Source organism: Drosophila miranda, chromosome 2 (assembly GCF_003369915.1).
Source record: "Drosophila miranda strain MSH22 chromosome 2, D.miranda_PacBio2.1, whole genome shotgun sequence".
NCBI classification, from domain to species: Eukaryota; Metazoa; Arthropoda; class Insecta; order Diptera; family Drosophilidae; genus Drosophila; species Drosophila miranda.
The window spans coordinates 8,444,348-8,463,194 of record NC_046675.1 but is presented as its reverse complement, the minus strand read 5'-3'; the positions used below and the strand labels follow the sequence as shown (position 1 = coordinate 8,463,194).

Below are 18,847 nucleotides of genomic sequence, written 5' to 3'. Positions count from 1 at the left end.
GGAAAGACAGGAGAGAGAGAAAGAGGAGCGGGAGAGCGAGAGAGCACTTGCAGACATTCTCGAATTCGTATTTACATGCAAGCAGGAAATTGTGCTTCCCTTCCTTTCCGCCCCCCCCAATCAACTTCCTCTCCTGCTCCTGCTCCTGTCCGTCTGCATGTTAAAATATTCAAACAAAAACGTTATGAAAATATGAACTGTGATGTTTATCGATTGTGAAATATGATATGCTCTGGGGATCCGGGGGGACTACTGGCTACACCAGTCTCAAAGGAAGACACACACACAGAGGTATGGATGGTTGCATGGCCTTTAATTTGTTAGCACAATCCTATTGGCAGACGGGCGCTGCTGACAGGGATCTTTCGTACAACTTGTATGGAATATCTGTGTGTGCTTGCCTCTGTGTTTGTGTTGGTATTGGTGTTTGCATGCCGTGTTTGTATGTTTGTTTGCGTGCAAGCCAGACCAGAGGCAGACCAGACTTGGCCAGAACAGTCCAGACATGTCCAGTCCCGGACCCACACCCAATCCCTATCAAAGCCAGATCAGAACGAACCCCATCTGTTATGGCCCTTCCGCCCCGAGCAAATGCAGTCCCAATTCCTTTGGTGGCTAATAAATATTAAAGTTTAATTAAATATGTTTTTTGTTCGACATTTTATGGGCATATCGATTGAGGGACTCGGCTCACAGTCCCCACGAATCCCCACCAAATGCAATCGCAATGTAATTTCGCAGTTGGTCAGCCCTCCCCACCTAACCCCCTATAGTGGCGGCTCCATAAATTTTTCAACCTTGAGGCGACGCCACCCAAAGCCGAACGAGCCAAAGGCCATTAAAATACGTTTCCAGTTTTTTTTCTACCACTTAACATGAAAGCGGCCAAAGGGGTGAGGAGGGGGAGTTCGGGACACGGGCTAAACTAAAACTCATATTAAAAATTGACTTTTATCGTGATTTACAATCAAGTTGGCCTTTTTTAAATGCCGTGGTCGACATGCGGGTTGCCTGCTCCCGCCCAGCTTGGGCTCAAACCCGTCGACTCGGCCTGGTTTCCCTACCCATTAGCCACTACCAACTCTCCATTCGCTTGTTGTTGCTGTTGCGGTTGGCCAACAAACACACACACACACAGTTGCATACATGGAAAGCTGGGCCAGAGGAGAGGGCTAAAATATTTCTTCGTGGCTTAGCCCGGACGGGAAAACATATTTAAGCCGAATGCTGACGCCCCGATTCTCCAGCAGCAGCAGGCAATGTGTGCAGCGTCCACGACACGACACGTGGTCGGGTAGTGGCAGGGGTAAATCCCCTTAACCACTAGCCCCAACCCCAACCCCGGCACCACACCAAATACACACTGGCATCCTTGAAGGCGCTGCCGCTGCCGCTGTCGCTGCCTCCACTATCTGCACTTCCATTACGAGTAGGAAATCCCTTTCGAACGTAGGTTTTTCCTTCTTCCACGCTTCATATTTCCTCACACGTAATTCTATTGGATTTCCTATGTCGACATCGACTTGGCCTCTTGACTTTTACTTGGCCAGCGCTCCACTCTGGGTTTTTTTTTTTTAATTTGCTGAAGGGGTTCTCTCTGGGCCATTATCCTTGGGCGGTCCAATCAACATTAGGAGATAATTTTAAATAGCTTTAATAAACGATGGTAAGCTGAATTTTAATTATTTTTCTTAGCATGGCATACCATTAAGATGAACAAATTACCCAAGATTAAAATGAATTTCTCACTTTCTGTATCTTCCCACAGAGACTGCAGAGTGGTGCGTGATCCGCAGACGTTGAAATCAAAGGGATATGGCTTTGTCAGCTTTGTCAAGAAATCGGTAAGCCAACGCAAAATGTTGCAACATCAAAAGCTGCCCAGAAGCCGAGCGTATTTCAACAGCAATTAGAAAATGTTTCAATCAAACTCGCATTAGTCCCATGCACAAGTTTAATTTTCTAAGTAATCAGCCAGACAAAGCAGCTGCTCTCCGCTCACATCCTTGGGACTAGGGCTGCGGCTTCGGCTTTGGCTTCTGTCTTTCCAATGAAATGAAATCTTAATTAAAACAGTCTGAAACTTTGGCTAGCAGCCATAGGTTGACAAGCCTCCGGCCCCCGGTCTCCGACAACTTAACATATCAAAAGACACCTGTGGCTTTTGTTTTTTCCCCATACCTTTGTAAAAGATTTAAGCCTGCACTGCCTTCGGGCGAGTATTTTGATTTTATTTTCTACCCAATGGACACACTCGTATATTAAACGAAGGATGGATCCTTCGGCCATTTTCTAGGGGAGTCACGCATCTGAAACTGATTTTTTTATGGCCGCAGATGCAGCGTATCCCACGGCTGTGGTGCCAGAAGCAACCCTTGAACCCTGTAAACATTTACACATCATATTCAATATGTTTAAACCGCAGCTGATAAGGGTCCAAATGGGGGGATAGCAGGCCTCTGGCAAGACTTTCTCTATGTGTGTGTGTGTGTGGGTGTTTTGTGATTGAATTTCATGTGCTTAATAGGTAGAAAATTCGACAAAGCGCAGACAGGGAGTGAGGGGGAGGCAGCATCAAAGACAGAGCTTCCAGAGCCAGTGCCAAACGAATTGCGTGTCAGTCAGTCAAGCAGAAAAAATGCGCAAGCTTAAGGCTTAGACCCACACACAGCTACCCTGAGACACAGATACATGGCCAAATTGAAGAGATACTTTGCGGGAAAAGCCAAATACTTAAGCCAAATCAATACTGCAGTCAGTGGCCGTGGCAGAGGCAGAGGCAGAAGGCAGCGACCTGACACTACTCTGACAAGAAGGCGTAAAAGCCAAAGGTGTGCCGGCAAGTCAATTAAGCGGCAAATGCTCAAAATTGTTAATTAAATTTTCATGCTAATGCCGCAAACTGTGCTCCAGCCCAATGCTTGAATCGGGATGGCACAGATGAGCGCGGATTGAGGCGTGGGGGTCCTGTGGAACAGGTCGTGTGCAAATACAACTTAATCTCTGACACTTGGAGGCTGCCAGTGCCACTACCATGCCCACACATCGCCGGCAGCTGTCATTCAAATATATGTTTAAGCCCAAAGTCAAAGTCAAAGCCGTTTGGGAACTGACTTGTTTTCGATGGAATTATGGCCCCGTCCAATGGTGCGTATACTTAATGTATGTGTTTCCATCTAGATAGCTATACACTTGCAGAGGGTATTATGATTTTCACCAGATGTTTTCCATGCAGAAACGGAAGACATCTGAAGCTTTTAAAGTGGGGATAATAGCTCTTGGTCAATCTCAAATTACTGATGCTTTCATTCAAAATATTCTAGTCTGGATTTTCTGGATATTCTGTATAAGACCGGGATCTTCTAGAAATACCCAATTCAACGATTTTTAAATTCGAAATTCCTTCAAAAAATGTACTTCTTGTGAAAAAATAAATATTTCTTTTGATTTCCTATCTGTGGTATTTTTGAGATTGATGGCAATCAATTAGCCATCAAGTGTTGTCCAGAGACTGGACAATCTTTAATCAAACTCCGCCGTGGCTGCATGACATTTTCAATGACTTTTTTCGGAAACCCGCAAGATGCAACATGATGCATATTAAGGCCAATGTGTGCGGAAGGCTTTTTAATTTAAGTGCACATGCACATGACAGGGAAGAAAGACAGACAACAACAACACCAGAATCATAAAAGATACATCTGAGGCAAGTGCGGGCGAGTGGCAGGAGAGTGCAGGAGTGTGGGTTAACCACCGGCATTGTGTGTGCCGCGACAACGGCAGCGGCAACAACGGCAACAATAACAACAAATGATAATAATGCAACAATGAACCGCACAAGAAGATGATGAAAAGAATGAGGCATGCAGCATGCAGCATGCAGCCTGCAGTACGCAGTACGTAGCCAATGCCACTGGTGCCGCCGCCACTGCCGCTTTTGCTGCTGCTGCTGCTGGTTGAAGGTGGTTGTGGGGCAAGTCGACATTATATCTTGTTCGCTGCACACATTGTCAATTCGTTTTCGTTGTCGTTCCTGCTGTTTTCATTCTTTATTTTTCTTGCGTTGTGGCAACTTTTAAATATATTTAAGTGCATTATACAACGAAAAATAAGTAATAGTGTGATGTCTGCGCAAAGGGGAAGAGAGAGCGGAAGAGTAATGCGATTAAATGCAACTCAGGCCCTGGTCTTGGTCCTGGTCCTGTTCTTGGTCCTGGTCCTGAGCCTGCCTTTGTCTCTATAATGCCGGCAAATCAGTTTTGTGTCGCAAGGAAAGCCGGCATTCATGGTGGCGCCACCACTCAAGATGCATGAACAGCCTGGGCTTGTTTCTGTGTGTTGGGCACGTGGCATGTGGCATGCAATAATATGTTAATATTCGTTGGATGTGTGACAATAGCAGACGCCGACAGTCGAGCATCGAGAGTCGAGAGTGTGGCAGGACATTAGCATTTTGGGAGGAGCTTAAGAAGGAGGCGCTGATAGCGTTCCCTGCTACCATTTCTGTTCCTGCCGTTGTTGCTCCTGTTCCTTCTTTTGCGGTTGCTGCGTCTTCTTTGAGTCCAGATCCTGCTCCCCACCTTCCTTTGATGTCTTCTGTGGCTTTTGTTCCTGCTCCTGCTGATATTGCTCCTCGGCTGGCTCCATTGCTCTTTCTCCTCCTGTCTCTTCTCTGCCATCGACATGTTTATTGCGTTTAATGTTTGCGTAAATTTTTGTCCGCACTTGTCGTTGTTTTTTTCCTGTGATTTATGATGCTAATGACACGCCGCGCCGGCAGCCCCTTGCTTTCGCTCCTCATGCAAATGCTCAGTTCAGGCTTGCCTTGATGGTTATTAAATTATGGCAATTTGTATGCGTCGTCAACGGTTGGTAGAACGTACGTACGTACGGATAGGGGGAGAGCTGAGAGCTGGGAGCAGATACTCTTGGCACCCTCTGCAGTGTTTATTTAAAACATGTTGGCAAACAGTTTGCGTTAAATATTTTTTTGTGGTTTTTCGGTGACGGCTTGAGCTGCTTTTGGCATTGGCAATTGGCTTTGTGCGAAAGCCTTGGCGATTGGCAAAAATGCCATAAGCGCGCCGGCAGCGAGAGGAAGTGCAAAATGAAAGGAACTATGTATTTCTTCCTTTTCCGCTTGCAGCTCTACTACCAATCCCAATGCACACAAACGCACACACACACACACACACACACATGCCATATCCCGCTCGTTCTCTGTGTATGTGCAGTAAGCCATTCGAAAAATAACTTTTCAATTTCCGCAAAACCACAGAAAATATCAACTTTGCACAAAAATTTAATAAAACTTTTCGCATAAATAAAATTTGCATTAAATCAGCTGCAAGCGACAGGGCGGTGAGGGGGGACAGGAGGCGTGGCATATCGGCTTAGGAAAGGCGTGTGCGGGTGTGGGTGTGGGTCTGGGTCTGGGTGTTTGTGTTTGCAAAACGCATGTCGAGAAACTTAATTTGAAATATTTGAGTTTGCCATTTGGTCTGTGTGTGTGCGCTTCTTTCTTCCTCTTTTGAGGTTTGCATCGAAACTAATCGAGAAAGTTCAAAAATTGTAGCCACTCTTCCCTGTCGTCGGTAGCCGCCACCGTTCGCCCCTTGTCGATAAAAAGTGCACCATAAATAGCTAACAAGAAAGGATGGCTCCGGAAAGATACTCGTACTTTCACAGGTCGGTGCTAGTTCCTATGGCGGATGTACATAGTACTCTCTATTTTTAATCGATTGTTGCTCTTCGATATTTCTGACGAAATATCATTTTCTCAAAAGGAAATTATTTTCTTATCGTTACACAAAGTTTCCTTAAAGATCTTTGCCTGTAACTTCCCTTTAAAGAGTCGGCCATTCTGTTCGTGATTTTCAATTTATTTATTTTCAACATTCCGGCCATAAATTTGGTGAAGCGTACAGAACTCGGTAAGGTTATAAATATAAATGGCCTGGACATTCATTTTATGCTTTCCATAATAATTCAGAAACTAGTGATTTGAGGACTAGGGCCATAGGGACAAACTGCCTACACACGCATAAGCCTGAACCCTAAAACCCTACCCCTCACCACCCAGAGGCAGCAGCTATAAAAAAACCATTCAAAGGGGGGGGGATGGAGGAGGGTGAGGAGGAGTGATTCCGAATGGGAAACAAGGGCAGGGCAAAAACTGACATACATAAATAAATCCCATGGAATTATTTCTTGACAAAAGTGCGTTCTAGCGTGAAATACTGATTTTTTGTTGGTCAACAACCGCCCGCCGCTCCGTCCAGTACTCTATATTTTGTATGTGGCAGGAATGGTCAAAAATCGAAAATCGTTTTGGCCTAAGCGAAATGAAAACAGTTTTTACCGTTGACTGGGCCCCAGACATGATTCCCCGAAAGAGACAGAATCCCAATCGCAGCCAGAAACCAGAGTCGGAGCTGGAGTCGGAGTTGGATGACTAAGGACTCTCGCTGCCATATCTCCTTCTTATTTCTTGGCCACATCGATGTATGTCCTGCTCTTTGGAATGCGACAAATGGGACAACATTTCTTCGAGTGTGCAAACGATTTGCCACTTGAGCTGTTTTATAAATATCAAAAAATCATCATCAGAACTCGTACAATTGTGCTCGGGAAGGAAGCTATCTCTCTTTAATATCCAACTGGGGGACTGGGATGATGTCGTACCCTCCTGATACCGACTTTCACGCTTATCTAAATAGCCACGTTAATGAATCTGACCGAAGAACAAAGCTAAACCGGCTTAGGAGTTGGCCAGGAAAAAACCTTTTACTCTCGAATGGGGGAAAAGGGACACTAAATACTTGGTGTCTGGTGTACCTTTTTAAGGAACAAAACGGCTCCTCAAAAGAAAAGAAGGCAGAACAGTCTTATTTTCCCCACCCCTCAAATGTGTCGGATTATCCCCTTTTTGTATGTGGGTGTTGGTGTGGGTGAGGGTGTGGGTGAGGCTGTGTGTGTTTGGGTTTGCCTTTTTTTTGCACCTTCTTTCGGCTACAGTTCTTCGTATTCCGGTTGGCCTTTTTTCGCTTAGGCACAAAACCATTTCCTTATTGTTTTAATAAACATTTAAAATGTCTTGCTCTCGACTTACGGCTGTATACACACGAAACGTTAGCCACAAGCAGCACAGGACAGCACAGCACACCATTCTGCCCCCATTTTGTGGCAAGCGAAATTTTCGGGTCTTGGGCTTGGGTCGATTCCAGTAAGAGATCCACATGGAAAAGTATGACAAAACCCTTTTAAACCACTTAAAAATTCTTCAACTTACTTTTGCTTTTCTTCATTCGCTTAATGAAGGTATTTCGCCTTTTTGGTTTTGTTGCTTAAAACTTTGGCCCTGACCCACACCCACACCCCCATCCACTCCCACCCACCGACTCATTTCCGCTTCGACCACGGCTCGTTTCGAGGAATGGGTAATGGGAGGGACTATATCAGGCATTAAAGGATTCTGCGCCTTATCAAGTAATCAATATTTACAAAGGGCCCAGTCTCCGACTTGCACCAGAAGTTTTTGGCCGCCAAATTGAATCTGTACGGCAAAATGTTCTTAAATTTTGCAGAAAGCCAAAACTTTTCCGCCATCCATGTCCATGAAAATTAATTAACTTATCCCAAAAGCGGAAGTTGTCATTTAGAAAATTTTCAAGTGAATTGTTCATCGCGTGTCGCGGGAGGCGACGCGACACAAAACTTTTGACTGTCCAACAGAACAGCACAGCCTGAGAACTTTTAATCAAAGAGGAATTAATTTGCCAACAACTCGATTTGGAACTGGAACTGGAACTGGAACTAGGAGTAGAACTAGGCGTGTGCTGCTCCTGCTATTACAGCTGTTTTGCTGGTTGTCACAGCGACAGAGCGGAAAATGCTTCAAGTTTTCCGCTCCTGCTATTAGCTGCCAATTTGCCATTCACCATTAATTAATTTCCCTCCTCCGCCCACACAAACTACAATCGACTGCAAACAGTTAAGCCACACACACACATACACACAAAGAACTTTTCGTCGTACCAACTGTCGATGGGGGGGGACAGGGACAAGTAGTAGTCAAACCCCAAGACGGTTGCTTTCCATTGTCGTCTGGCGGCTGCCGCTGCTTGACCCAATGCTTTTCCCCCAGTAAATTTCCAATTAGCTTACATATTCTCTGAGCCAAGTTTTGGGCCCAAATTGGTGGGGTTTTTCGGGTGGAGGGAGTGTTTCATAAATAGTTTGCCAAGTCGTAGTGGGTGCCATATTGCGGTCCTTAAACTGCCACTCGAGCAAGATGAATTGGCAAATGACTCAAAAGGTTCTTGAACTTCCAATTGTTATATAACCAAGTCATTACGGTGGCTCAATGTTCTTTAAGCTCCAGCAGACTACCTTTAAACCGTCTATTTTCGAAGCAATTTACCACCAAAATGATAGATAAAGTTTGCCAGGTTCAAAGACTGTCAAAGCAACAAAAACTGCTCGACCAAAAATGTCCATTGCAGAAAAGAAGAGAAGTTTTTGTCTGGCCAAAAAAGTTCCCTCAACAAACACGTCCATCCCTCGAAGGGCAAGAGAGAAAGGGAGAGCAGGAACAGAGCCCCATCTAAGCTGACCGTTTGCTTAGACAATTTTCATTGACACATGCAATTGCAATTGCAATTGTGCAAAGGAATCCGGGGGAGCTGCTGCACTTGACTGGACGTCAGTCCCTGAATAAGTCCTGAAGTCTCAGCAGCAGCAAATATAAAATGAGTACCGGGTTACTTAAATCTAAAGTTATAGTATTTAAATGGCATTTTCTGCCCCACAGGCAATCGCGGGGGGGACTCCCCGCGGTGGGGCACTTGAGTGGGGGATGTGGCCCTGTTTGTAAGTGTATGTGTGTATGTGAGTGTGTGTGTTGCAATCAACGATGCGTATCGCTTAAAAAATGTAAAATTTATAGTTTATGCAAATATGAAAAATGCAACTGGCAATGCATAAAAATGCGCACGCACGCAAACTGAGCGACAGCGACGTTGCAACGCGTTGCCTGGGCCCAAACGGGCATACTCGAGAGTACCCACACATGCCACACACTCGCACGCACACGCACGCACACATTCAGACATTAAATTATGGCCAAAGTTGGGCGACAGCTGCGTGGTTTATCGCTGACGGGGCAGGCGCTCGATTGTTGACTTTTGCTCAAGTGGTTAAAAAATTAAAGGTGCAAGCCAAGCAGCAGCAATCCAGCAATCCAGTACATACAAAACGAAGCAATTCAAACGGACTCGGCAGAGATATGATCAGTGTAAATAGGAGATCCCTATTTGGGGGTCTATAAAATATCAGTTATGTATAGAACTTTTAAAACCACTTCGACATCCATTTAGTCGACGGTGGATTGGCTATGTTCAAACTTTCCACTCATAGACAGAGTCATTAGCCAAACAAGATCCGTAGTCCTGTGTAAGCTCTTCAAAAGTTTGCCTCTCCCAGAGTCTACTTCCGGTTTGGGAATAACCGTTTTTTCAGCCGCTGCACGTCAACGCTGATTTCAAGCGTGGCACGTAGCACAGCCAGAGAGCCAGAGACCCCTGCACAAAGCAGAAGGAAAATTAATGAAAAGAAAAAAGGCGGAAAACCCCGAGGTAGCTGGATGGCCGGGCGGTGGGTGGCAGGGCGGTGTGTGCCTAGTTACAGTTACTGCCAACCACAGACGCCGACTCCGATTCCGTTGCCGTTGCCGATGCCATAGCCGAGTCGGTTGCCATTTAAAGAACGTGCAATGAGCAGCTGCAACGTCTGCAGCTCGGCAAATGCCATTATTGCATAGCTATAGCATCGGTTCTGGTTCAGACTTGGGCGTGGGGCGAGGGGTTCGGTCTAGGTCTGAGGTCTCATGGTGTGCCGCAAGTAAATTGCTATGAAACGCCCACCATACTGCACTCTCCAGACATCCCCGCTTACTCGACTAGAGAGAGAGAGAGAGAGAGAGTGGTCTGGCGGTGCATGCATGCAAGGACCTTCTGCCAGTTGCAATCATTTTGGCATGAATCACGTTTGATACGCACGAATTACCTTTTATGCGAAATTGAAATTATAATTTGTGCACGGCCTTGTAAATGGTACGTATAGGAAAAGGCACTCCCATCAACGTTCCTCCCGGTGGCTGGTACTTTCTTTCAAGTAAATCAAAAGGCAACCGAGCAGCAACAATGTCGCCTGCTTTCCCGCAAGGAGCAACTTTTCCGCCGCATCGTCGCAATTGTTTTGCGCTCTTCTCTTTATTTATTCATTTTTTGTGTTGCTGCCGCTGCTATGCCGGCTGCTGCTTTTCCTTAACACTTTCTGAGCTGTTTGTTTATACATTTTTGGTTGGCCTCTCAGCGTCAGCGTCAGAGGCACGGCACTCCCTCCTGCTGCTGGTTGCTACAGTTGGCAGAGAGAGAGACTTAAGTAAGCGGCTTAGGCGGCTAGACAAACCCCCGCAAATGGCGTTGGGCTTTTAGCTAATTGCTCTCCATTTAATTTGGCTCGTTGCAGGAAGCGGAAACCGCCATCACTGCCATGAATGGGCAGTGGTTGGGCTCGCGCTCGATACGCACAAATTGGGCCACACGAAAGCCGCCGGCAACCAAGGCAGACAGTGAGTATACCCGTCCATCAGCTCATCATCACAGCCCCATTAGAACCCCACATCCCAACCCATCCCATTGTCATCTCAATCCGCTTTGCTGTCGTGCCTCTTGCAGTGAACGCCAAGCCGCTGACCTTCGACGAGGTGTACAACCAGAGCAGCCCCACCAATTGCACTGTCTACTGTGGCGGCATCAACGGCGCCCTCTCCGGCTTCCTCAACGAGGATATACTGCAGAAGACTTTCTCGCCCTATGGCACAATACAGGAGATACGCGTCTTCAAGGACAAAGGATATGCATTTGTTCGGTAAGTATTCTCATTATGGGGCAGGCCCTAATGATCAGGCAATCGTTCAGCGATTCACCCGCTCTCCCTTTCCCGTTTCCCAGAGTAAAGAGCACCTTACAGCAATTACCAACTAAAAGTAGATAGTTTCTATAGTAGCTATAGGCAGTTCGGAATTCATTCTGCCAAATATATACCCTTATAGAGAAAAGGTTGCACAATCTGGCGCAGAATAGAATACTTTCAAGTTTTTGATGTTTACTACGTTCCAAATCTCTGTTCGAAACTATCCTTCCCTTTTCCAGGGTATAAAAACGAAGAAGCAGCGGCCATTGTGTACTACATTAACTCTTTGTTACCCACCATTTTGATTTCTCTACCTCTACCGCTACCTCCATCCATCCATCTCCATCCGAACTTAAACCGACTCCTCTGTCGGTGTGCGTGTATTGCGGTCTGCGGTGTCAGCGTCGCGTATTCCCATTGTCGTTGTCGTTGTCGTTGTCGTTGTCGTCGTCGCTGAGTGCACGCCATATCAATGTGTGGCGCAGCGCCCAAGCCCAGCCCCAGCCCCAGCCCTTACCCGAGCCCCAACCACCAACAGCAGACCCCCCAATACCGATCCCAGCCACCCGCCGTTAATAAATCAACAACACTTTTACACCCAACAACAGCAACAACGACGAGGCAAATTTGAAGTTGCAAACAGAACAATGAACCGCAATAACAGCGACAACGATGGCACAAAAAAAAAAAAGAAAAAATGCCGGATAGCTTACTTTGGTCCAGAAAAACCCCGACATACCCTTTGCAGTCCGCAGACTAACATATTCTGAGAGCCAGCTCTTGTTTGTTCCCATTGAAGGACCAAATTAGGTGACAATTTGCGTATGAAACATATATTTGATGAGTTTCCTTTGATTAGTAGTTTCCTCTTTACCAATGGCAGGCATCTTTGCAGTTCTGAAACGCATTCTTCTGGTCCACATGGTAATACCTTTTGGAAGGGTATAGCAACTGCATTGAGCGGGCCAAAAAAAAGAAAAAAACTGCTGCCGGGGAGGTGGCTGCAGATCGCAGCTGCCGTCACGAATGCTGATAGGGTTTTAATGGCAGCCGTTGGCCCACGACGAACAGAGTTCAACCCACCGCAACAAGAGAGCTGGCGGTAGCAAGGGAGAGAGAGGGGGAGAGAAGATAGTGCAGGAACGGGGGCGGTGGTAAGAGGGGGCGGTGCAACAGTCAAGGGAGCGAACGCATTGCAGTTGTTGGCTGGCCATGTCCATGGGCGCCTTTTGTGCCCTGCTCCAAAACTCATTTGTGTGTTGCAAAACGTGATGCAAAAAACCAGAGAAAGTAGGCGAAAGAGATGGCTAGGGAGAGAGAGTGAAAGAGAGAGGGAGCAGCATTGTTTGGCATTTTGTAACATAATGAGCTCGGGGACTACAAGTGGACCCAGGCAGCAGCAGCAGCAACAGCAGCAGCTGCATCAGAGTTGCCGTCGCAGTTGCTGCATCATTATAACCAATCCAGCAACAGAAACAGCAGCAGCAACCACCACTGGAACCAGCAACAAAACAATTCCACAGACGCTTGTACCACTTTTACGCTGCTTTTGTTCTGCCAAACACCAACTTTCTGCTGCTTCTGGGTTAAACGGAAATTAAAGCAGGCCAATCTGCTAACTGCAACCTTATCCTTATCCTTATCCTTATACATATCCCCCACTATGTGAATATATACTCCAATTCCAACTCTGATTCCGATTTCAGCTTTTCCACCAAGGAAGCGGCCACCCATGCCATTGTGGCCGTCAACAACACGGAAATCAACCAGCAGCCGGTGAAGTGTGCGTGGGGCAAGGAGAGCGGCGATCCCAACCATATGTCGGCCATTGCCGGCCAGGCCCTGGCCCAGGGCTTTCCATTTGGCTCCGCCGCGGCTGCAGCAGCTGCAGCGGCTGCCTACGGGCAGCAGGTGGCCGGCTACTGGTATCCACCGGCACCCACATATCCCACTGCGGCCCCGGCCAGCGCCCTGCAGCCGGGCCAGTTCCTGCAGGGCATGCAGGGCTTCACCTACGGTCAATTCGCCGGCTATCAGCAGGCCGGATACATGGGGTGAGCACTGAGCACTGACTGCTATTCTGCGGAGAGAGAGAGAGAGAGTGCCAAGCAGTGGGTAAACCAATCCCTTCTTCCAATATTTTTATTTCCAGAATGGGCGTGCAGCTCCCGGGAACCTGGCAGAGTGTCCCAGCACAGCCGCAGTTGGCGGGTGCCGCTGCAGGCACGGCACCGCAGATCACCCAGAGCGTGGGCAATGGGCTGCCCCAGGCAACCGGAGTGGTGGCCTATCCCATGCAACAGTTTCAGGTCAGTCCGCAGGTGAGTGGGTCATTGCTGGCCAGATGATGGCTAACGATTGTGAATTGTGCTTGTGGCTCTCTTCCAGCTTGCGGAGGACGAGTGGCTGGCGCCTAGTTTGCTCGTGTAGCTGCCATGAGGCGTGGCCATGTATCCCACACAACAACAACAGCAACAGCAGCAGCAGCAGCAGCAACAGCAACAACAGCAGCAACAACAGCAGCAACAGTTGCAACAGCCACAAGAGCAGCAGCAGCAACTGCCACTGTTGACCACGTCCGGCGAATATGTGAAGGAGCCACATTACCAGCAGCACCACCAACTGCAACTGCAACCACCACAGAACCACCATCACCAGCAGCAGCACCAGCAGCAGCCACACTATGTCCCGCAACTGTATTATCCCTCCCACTGGGTGCAACAACAGCAGCAGCAGCAGGTACAGAACAACGAGCAACAACCACCAGCAGGAGGGGGCATAAATCAAGTGACCCAAGTCTATGGATTGCCAGAAGTGTGAGAAGATTGCAATTTTGTTCATAGCTGATGCTAGTCCCAAAGAGATTGCCGTAAATATATCCATGAGAATACATAATTCAAATGCAATCCAAAACGAAAAACAGAAAATCTAATCAAATTGTTGATGGCTGCATAGATTAAGCATTCAGAAAGGCAAGAACAGAAGACAGGCGGCCAGAAAGTTCAATAGTCATAATTAAAATTGATCTAATCAAAGAAACCGAAAACTGAAAACCAAAAACCAAAAAATAAAAAGTTATGAATGTGTGTTATTTGTGTCTATTTTTGATGGAGCTACCACCCAACCATCCACGGCAAAATGGTGGGTGGATGGGTGGATAATGTGGCCCATCCAGTAAAGAAAACAAACTCTAAATGTATTTTAGTAGGGTATAGAAAGAAACACATAGAAGTACATATGTAGGTATGTACATATATACCAGAGTAAGAATAGAGTGGGTGCTACATATATAACGGACGTGGTTATGATTATTTACCAAAGGCTTGTTGTCTATGAATTACGTTTCAAAATGCAAAATAACAAAAAAAAAAGGCAGAATACCTACAATCTAAGTGTACTTTAAGCTGAAGGAAAACACATATAGTCTGTAGAGGGAGGAGCAGAACGCAGAAAGATCTTTGAGAGCAGAGTTATGTTGACTGAAAATTAATTTTTGAATATTGGTCCTACCTTAAATGTTTCCCGATTATTGCCATGACTTTACTCACACAATATTGATTTCGTTCCGAAAATCATTCCGATTGATGTGCATAGCATAAGGTTGAGGCAAGTAGTCGTATATGTAGGCGGTGGGGTGGGCAAGTCGAATGTGCCACCACTAGCTTCAATCAGTTGATTCACAAATTATAAGTGTTTATCCAGCAGCATTACCTAGTGGAAAATATCAAGATATATGTAACTGAGCTAAGCACACACACACACTCACACACCACAAATCGAGTAGTATAATTGCACCGAATACATACGACATTTAGAGGAGGTTGAGAGGCAGAGATAAATATATACAGATACTCCTAAACGATGATATCCATAGAACAGAGGCTACCACACAGCAGCACACACACACACACACACACACACTCATAAGGTATTCAGACAAGAGATATTCATAATGTATCTGTGTTTGTGTAACGTGTAAATGTATTAAGAGAAACCTACTATAAGGCAGAGACAGTCGGAGGGCAAATCTAGCGAAATATTTAGAGAAAAAAAGAAAAAGAAAGATAAATACGAGAGAAGAAAACGTGTAGCAAAAGCAAAATAGTCAATGTTTAGTTAAGGATCATCGTAAGTGTAACTGTAAAACTATACACTAAATGTAAACCTAAACACAATTATTTATGGTATTTACAAAGGCATGAAAAAACTTGTCATGCTTGTCATGAAAAAATAAAAAACCAACAAAAGAAAAAAATCCAAAACGAATACAAATTGTAAACTATTTTTTACATACCAAAGAAACTAAAACCAAATAAAAACGATTCAGATGATAGAAGAATATAAATCAAAAAATTAGAACACTTTCAATTGGATGGATAGGATGGTAGGGTCTGATTTCTATAAGTTGTGATGAGAGAGAGCAAATCGAGATGTTGCGGACAAAAAGGAAACTGATTTATTTTTTCAACTTGGCGAAATGGTGTTTTTGAAAGCCAACGACAAACTGTGTTTCGGCGCATGCATCACTTTACATATATACAAATCTATATATATACACCCATATATATATATATACTATATATATATATATATATATATACATAAATGTTATTTGAGCAGACAAGAAAACTGTGTGCAAGAGCAAGCTATGCATACAAATATGATTACATACAAAAAATGAAAAGTATAAAATAAAAAATATGTACGACGGTACGATGGAAAAAAAATCAAATAAATTGTAGCTGAACATATGTTGGAAACGTTGGAAAATTATGGTAACAATTATGGAAAACAAAAACGAAGTGAAAAGTGAAAAAAAAAATCAGTAATACCCTATGATATACATATACTAGCATAATTATATTTAATTATGTATACATAGTTACGGTGTAAGCTAAAGGAATACAATTAAATGATTCAATGTTGTGTATGTACATATAAATATATATATATATAAATCAATATATAAATAATGACAAGAATTCAATGTGCGCATTAACAAAGGAAACAAACTAATGAGAAAATTGTATTAATACGAGTATGTATTTGCATAAAAAATGTAAAAAACAAAAACACACAAAAAGCAACGCTGCAGGGGAGCTTCAGTTCCCGCCACGACATATGTCTAGATCATTATAGCGGAATCAGCTCCAACCCAACCCGAGCCCGAACCCGAACCCGAACCCGAACCCCAAACCCATACACAGCTCATACAGAATCAAGCACATTACAGCTACATAATTGCATTTGCGCAGGAACAGCAGGAAAAAATCGAGGAAACGTGTGCAACAAAATCCCATAATTATGTTAAGCGCCTATCAAAAGCCTATCCAATTCAATCAAAACAGAACAAAGCCCCCGGAACAAACTCACATACAAACCGTCACACACTCACAGCTATACACACACACACACACACACACCCAGACACACACAAAGAATGAACAAACACACACATAGAAGCAAACACGTTAATATATGCATAGAAGAAGGCGCTGCAGCAGCCTGAAAGCGATTGCAGTCGAGCCAGAGAGAAATAATCAAATAAAATGGAAAAATGTTAATCAAAAAAACGAAAAATGACATTAAAAAAACCATTACCTTAGTGTTTTTATTTAATGGGTTGCTTTTAAAAATGGTTTCAGGTGTGAAAGGAATGTATTTAACAGTAAAAGGGCTATTAAAACATATTTTATCAAATGATCCCTGCGGCGCCTTTGGAAGGGATATCCGCAACATTCCAGAAAACCACGAGAATTTTTTTTATTCCCAACAAAATTTCTCGGAACAATTCGCCAGCATCCAAAGAGGAATCCTAACCCTAAAGGGGTCTCCAGTACCTAAGAGTATTTTAGTTCTTTGAAGAGTTGACTGAAGGACACGTTAGGAATAAAGCAGAGCAGTCAAAAACGTAGGATAGACAGAATAGATCAATGATATAATCTGTGACAATTTCAAGTGACACTCATTGAAATCCATAAATGTCTTTTAGGTATTCTCTGACGACACCACTTTTCTTCACTTTTACTAGTAATATTTGATTTTTTGGGCGCTGCAAGCTTCTCTTTTTCGCTGGACTGCAGGTACACAACAAAAGGTACCCCCAAAACAAAAAACAAACGAAATGCCAGTCACGTAAAATCCAAAAATGTCCCCCCATATATGCGAGTGCACTTTTACAGCTGGTTTGTATGAGTGGCGAAAAACGTCGCTGGCATTGTGCCTCATTGCACAACGGGAACTGTACAATTTCAATATTTTACTGCATTTTGCACTCTGCGCTGCCGGGTGCTACTGTGCTGTCTCCCTCTGGACGATATCCTTTCCTGACCCCGGTATTGTGTACTGCGTGAATCCCTGCCGAGCTCAGGGTGTCCTTTCTGAGCACCATACTGACGTCCTGCCTGAATGGCAATCATGATGGTCCTGCCTGCCTGCCACGGCCACAAACCTGTTTAATATGCGCGCACAAAATGGCACAGCAACGAAATATAAATAAAGCAAATAGGGCCAGGCCCAGGCCCAGCCCCAGTGCCGATCCCATCCCTGTAAATGCATAAAGTGCACATGTTACTCATACGACCGGTTGGTCGCACAAAAATCCCATTGCATGGGGGTTCACATTTTTGGGGCACGAATCCATGAATCACACGGCATTTGTTGATGCAACTTTCGGGGCACTATACCAGAACAGATCCCTATTCTCCAAGTAAGAGTCTGACATAACCAGTGGGTACTTCTTGTACACTTGACTTGATGGACAGGTAAGGGCTCCTACCTGACTCGCTTTATGGGCGCTTTTTTTTTGGTGGATAATGTTTTATATGTACACTAAAATATTTGGCAGTAAAAACTAAGCATAAAAATCCACTGCATTCGTTTGTTTCTTATTTTTTCCGCTTTTCTTGCATTAAAAACGTAAAAGGACAACTGCAAAAGTGCACCTAAGTTCCTAAATATAAAAAACCAGATTCAGACCCAGCCCGAGTTTTCATGTAGATTATTTTGGGCAGGATCCCCGTCCCCTTAGCCAGCCAGAGGAGCTGCCTTAACGATGACTGCAGGCGTACGCCTGTTACTCCTTCTACTGCTCCATACCTTCCACCTACCAAAAGGCGGATTCCCAATTCACCTTCCACCTTTTTATGCTCTTTTAATAGCACTTGTTTAGCAAGCAAACAACGCCGGCAACTTAAAAAAAACTCCTTTCTTTCCGCACGCAGCCCCCAGGAGCTAAACATTTTTATAGCAAAAGTTTGAGTGTTTGTCTGTTTTATTAACCGTGCCTGGCTCCATGACTCCATGGCGCTGCATGGCTGGCAACTGGCAATGGAAGGCGATGGGAGGTGATGGCAGGCAATAGCTGGGAAGTACATCCAAGTCAGAGCCCAAGTTTCTTTCTTTTTTGCCTTATTCATAACAGACACACATGTGGAAGCCACACAAGGATGCTGCTGCGGATGCTGCTGCTGGATCACAGCTTTTGCCAATATTTTTATGTCTGTTTGGTCTTGGTCCCAAAAACCCACTCCGTCGGCGTCGGCTGCTGCATTAATTGATTGCGTCTTCCTCTTAAATAATCTTCCAACCATGCTTGATGCGCTCCTGATGCGCTGCAGTGAGTCTGTTGCCATTAAGCTGCAGCATCGGCACCATCACTTGCACCACCATCACTCTAGCCACTGCCACTGCCACTGCTACTGGTGGTGCCACTCTCACCGCCGCCACAACGACAAACAACAATCTCGTTTTCAGAGAGCAAACGCTAATGACAAAATGCTAAAATTTGCCCAAAATGTTTGCCGTTACCCAACACTTGCACTGTGATGGTGATAGGGGGTTGGAGGGTGGAGGGTGGAGAGGATCGCCG

At 45.1% G+C, this 18,847-nt stretch overlaps 1 protein-coding gene across 4 annotated transcripts in view; it reads left to right on the top strand.

The window, feature by feature from the left end:
• The window catches only part of LOC108157642 (nucleolysin TIA-1), a 90,446-nt gene extending 76,953 nt beyond the window's left edge, over window positions 1-13,493 (top strand). For 3 of the 4 annotated variants that reach the window (XM_017289788.2, XM_033389657.1, XM_017289787.2), the window contains exons 4-9: window positions 1,769-1,844; window positions 10,531-10,633; window positions 10,740-10,932; window positions 12,684-13,031; window positions 13,130-13,298; window positions 13,366-13,493. In XM_017289788.2, coding sequence (XP_017145277.1) covers window positions 1,769-1,844; window positions 10,531-10,633; window positions 10,740-10,932; window positions 12,684-13,031; window positions 13,130-13,298; window positions 13,366-13,407 — 931 coding nt within the window. In that variant the 3' untranslated portion in view covers window positions 13,408-13,493. The remainder of the gene's footprint in view (window positions 1-1,768; window positions 1,845-10,530; window positions 10,634-10,739; window positions 10,933-12,683; window positions 13,032-13,129; window positions 13,299-13,365) is intronic. The other variant, XM_017289789.2, reaches the window with a different exon arrangement.
• Window positions 13,494-18,847: the final 5,354 nt, after the last annotated feature.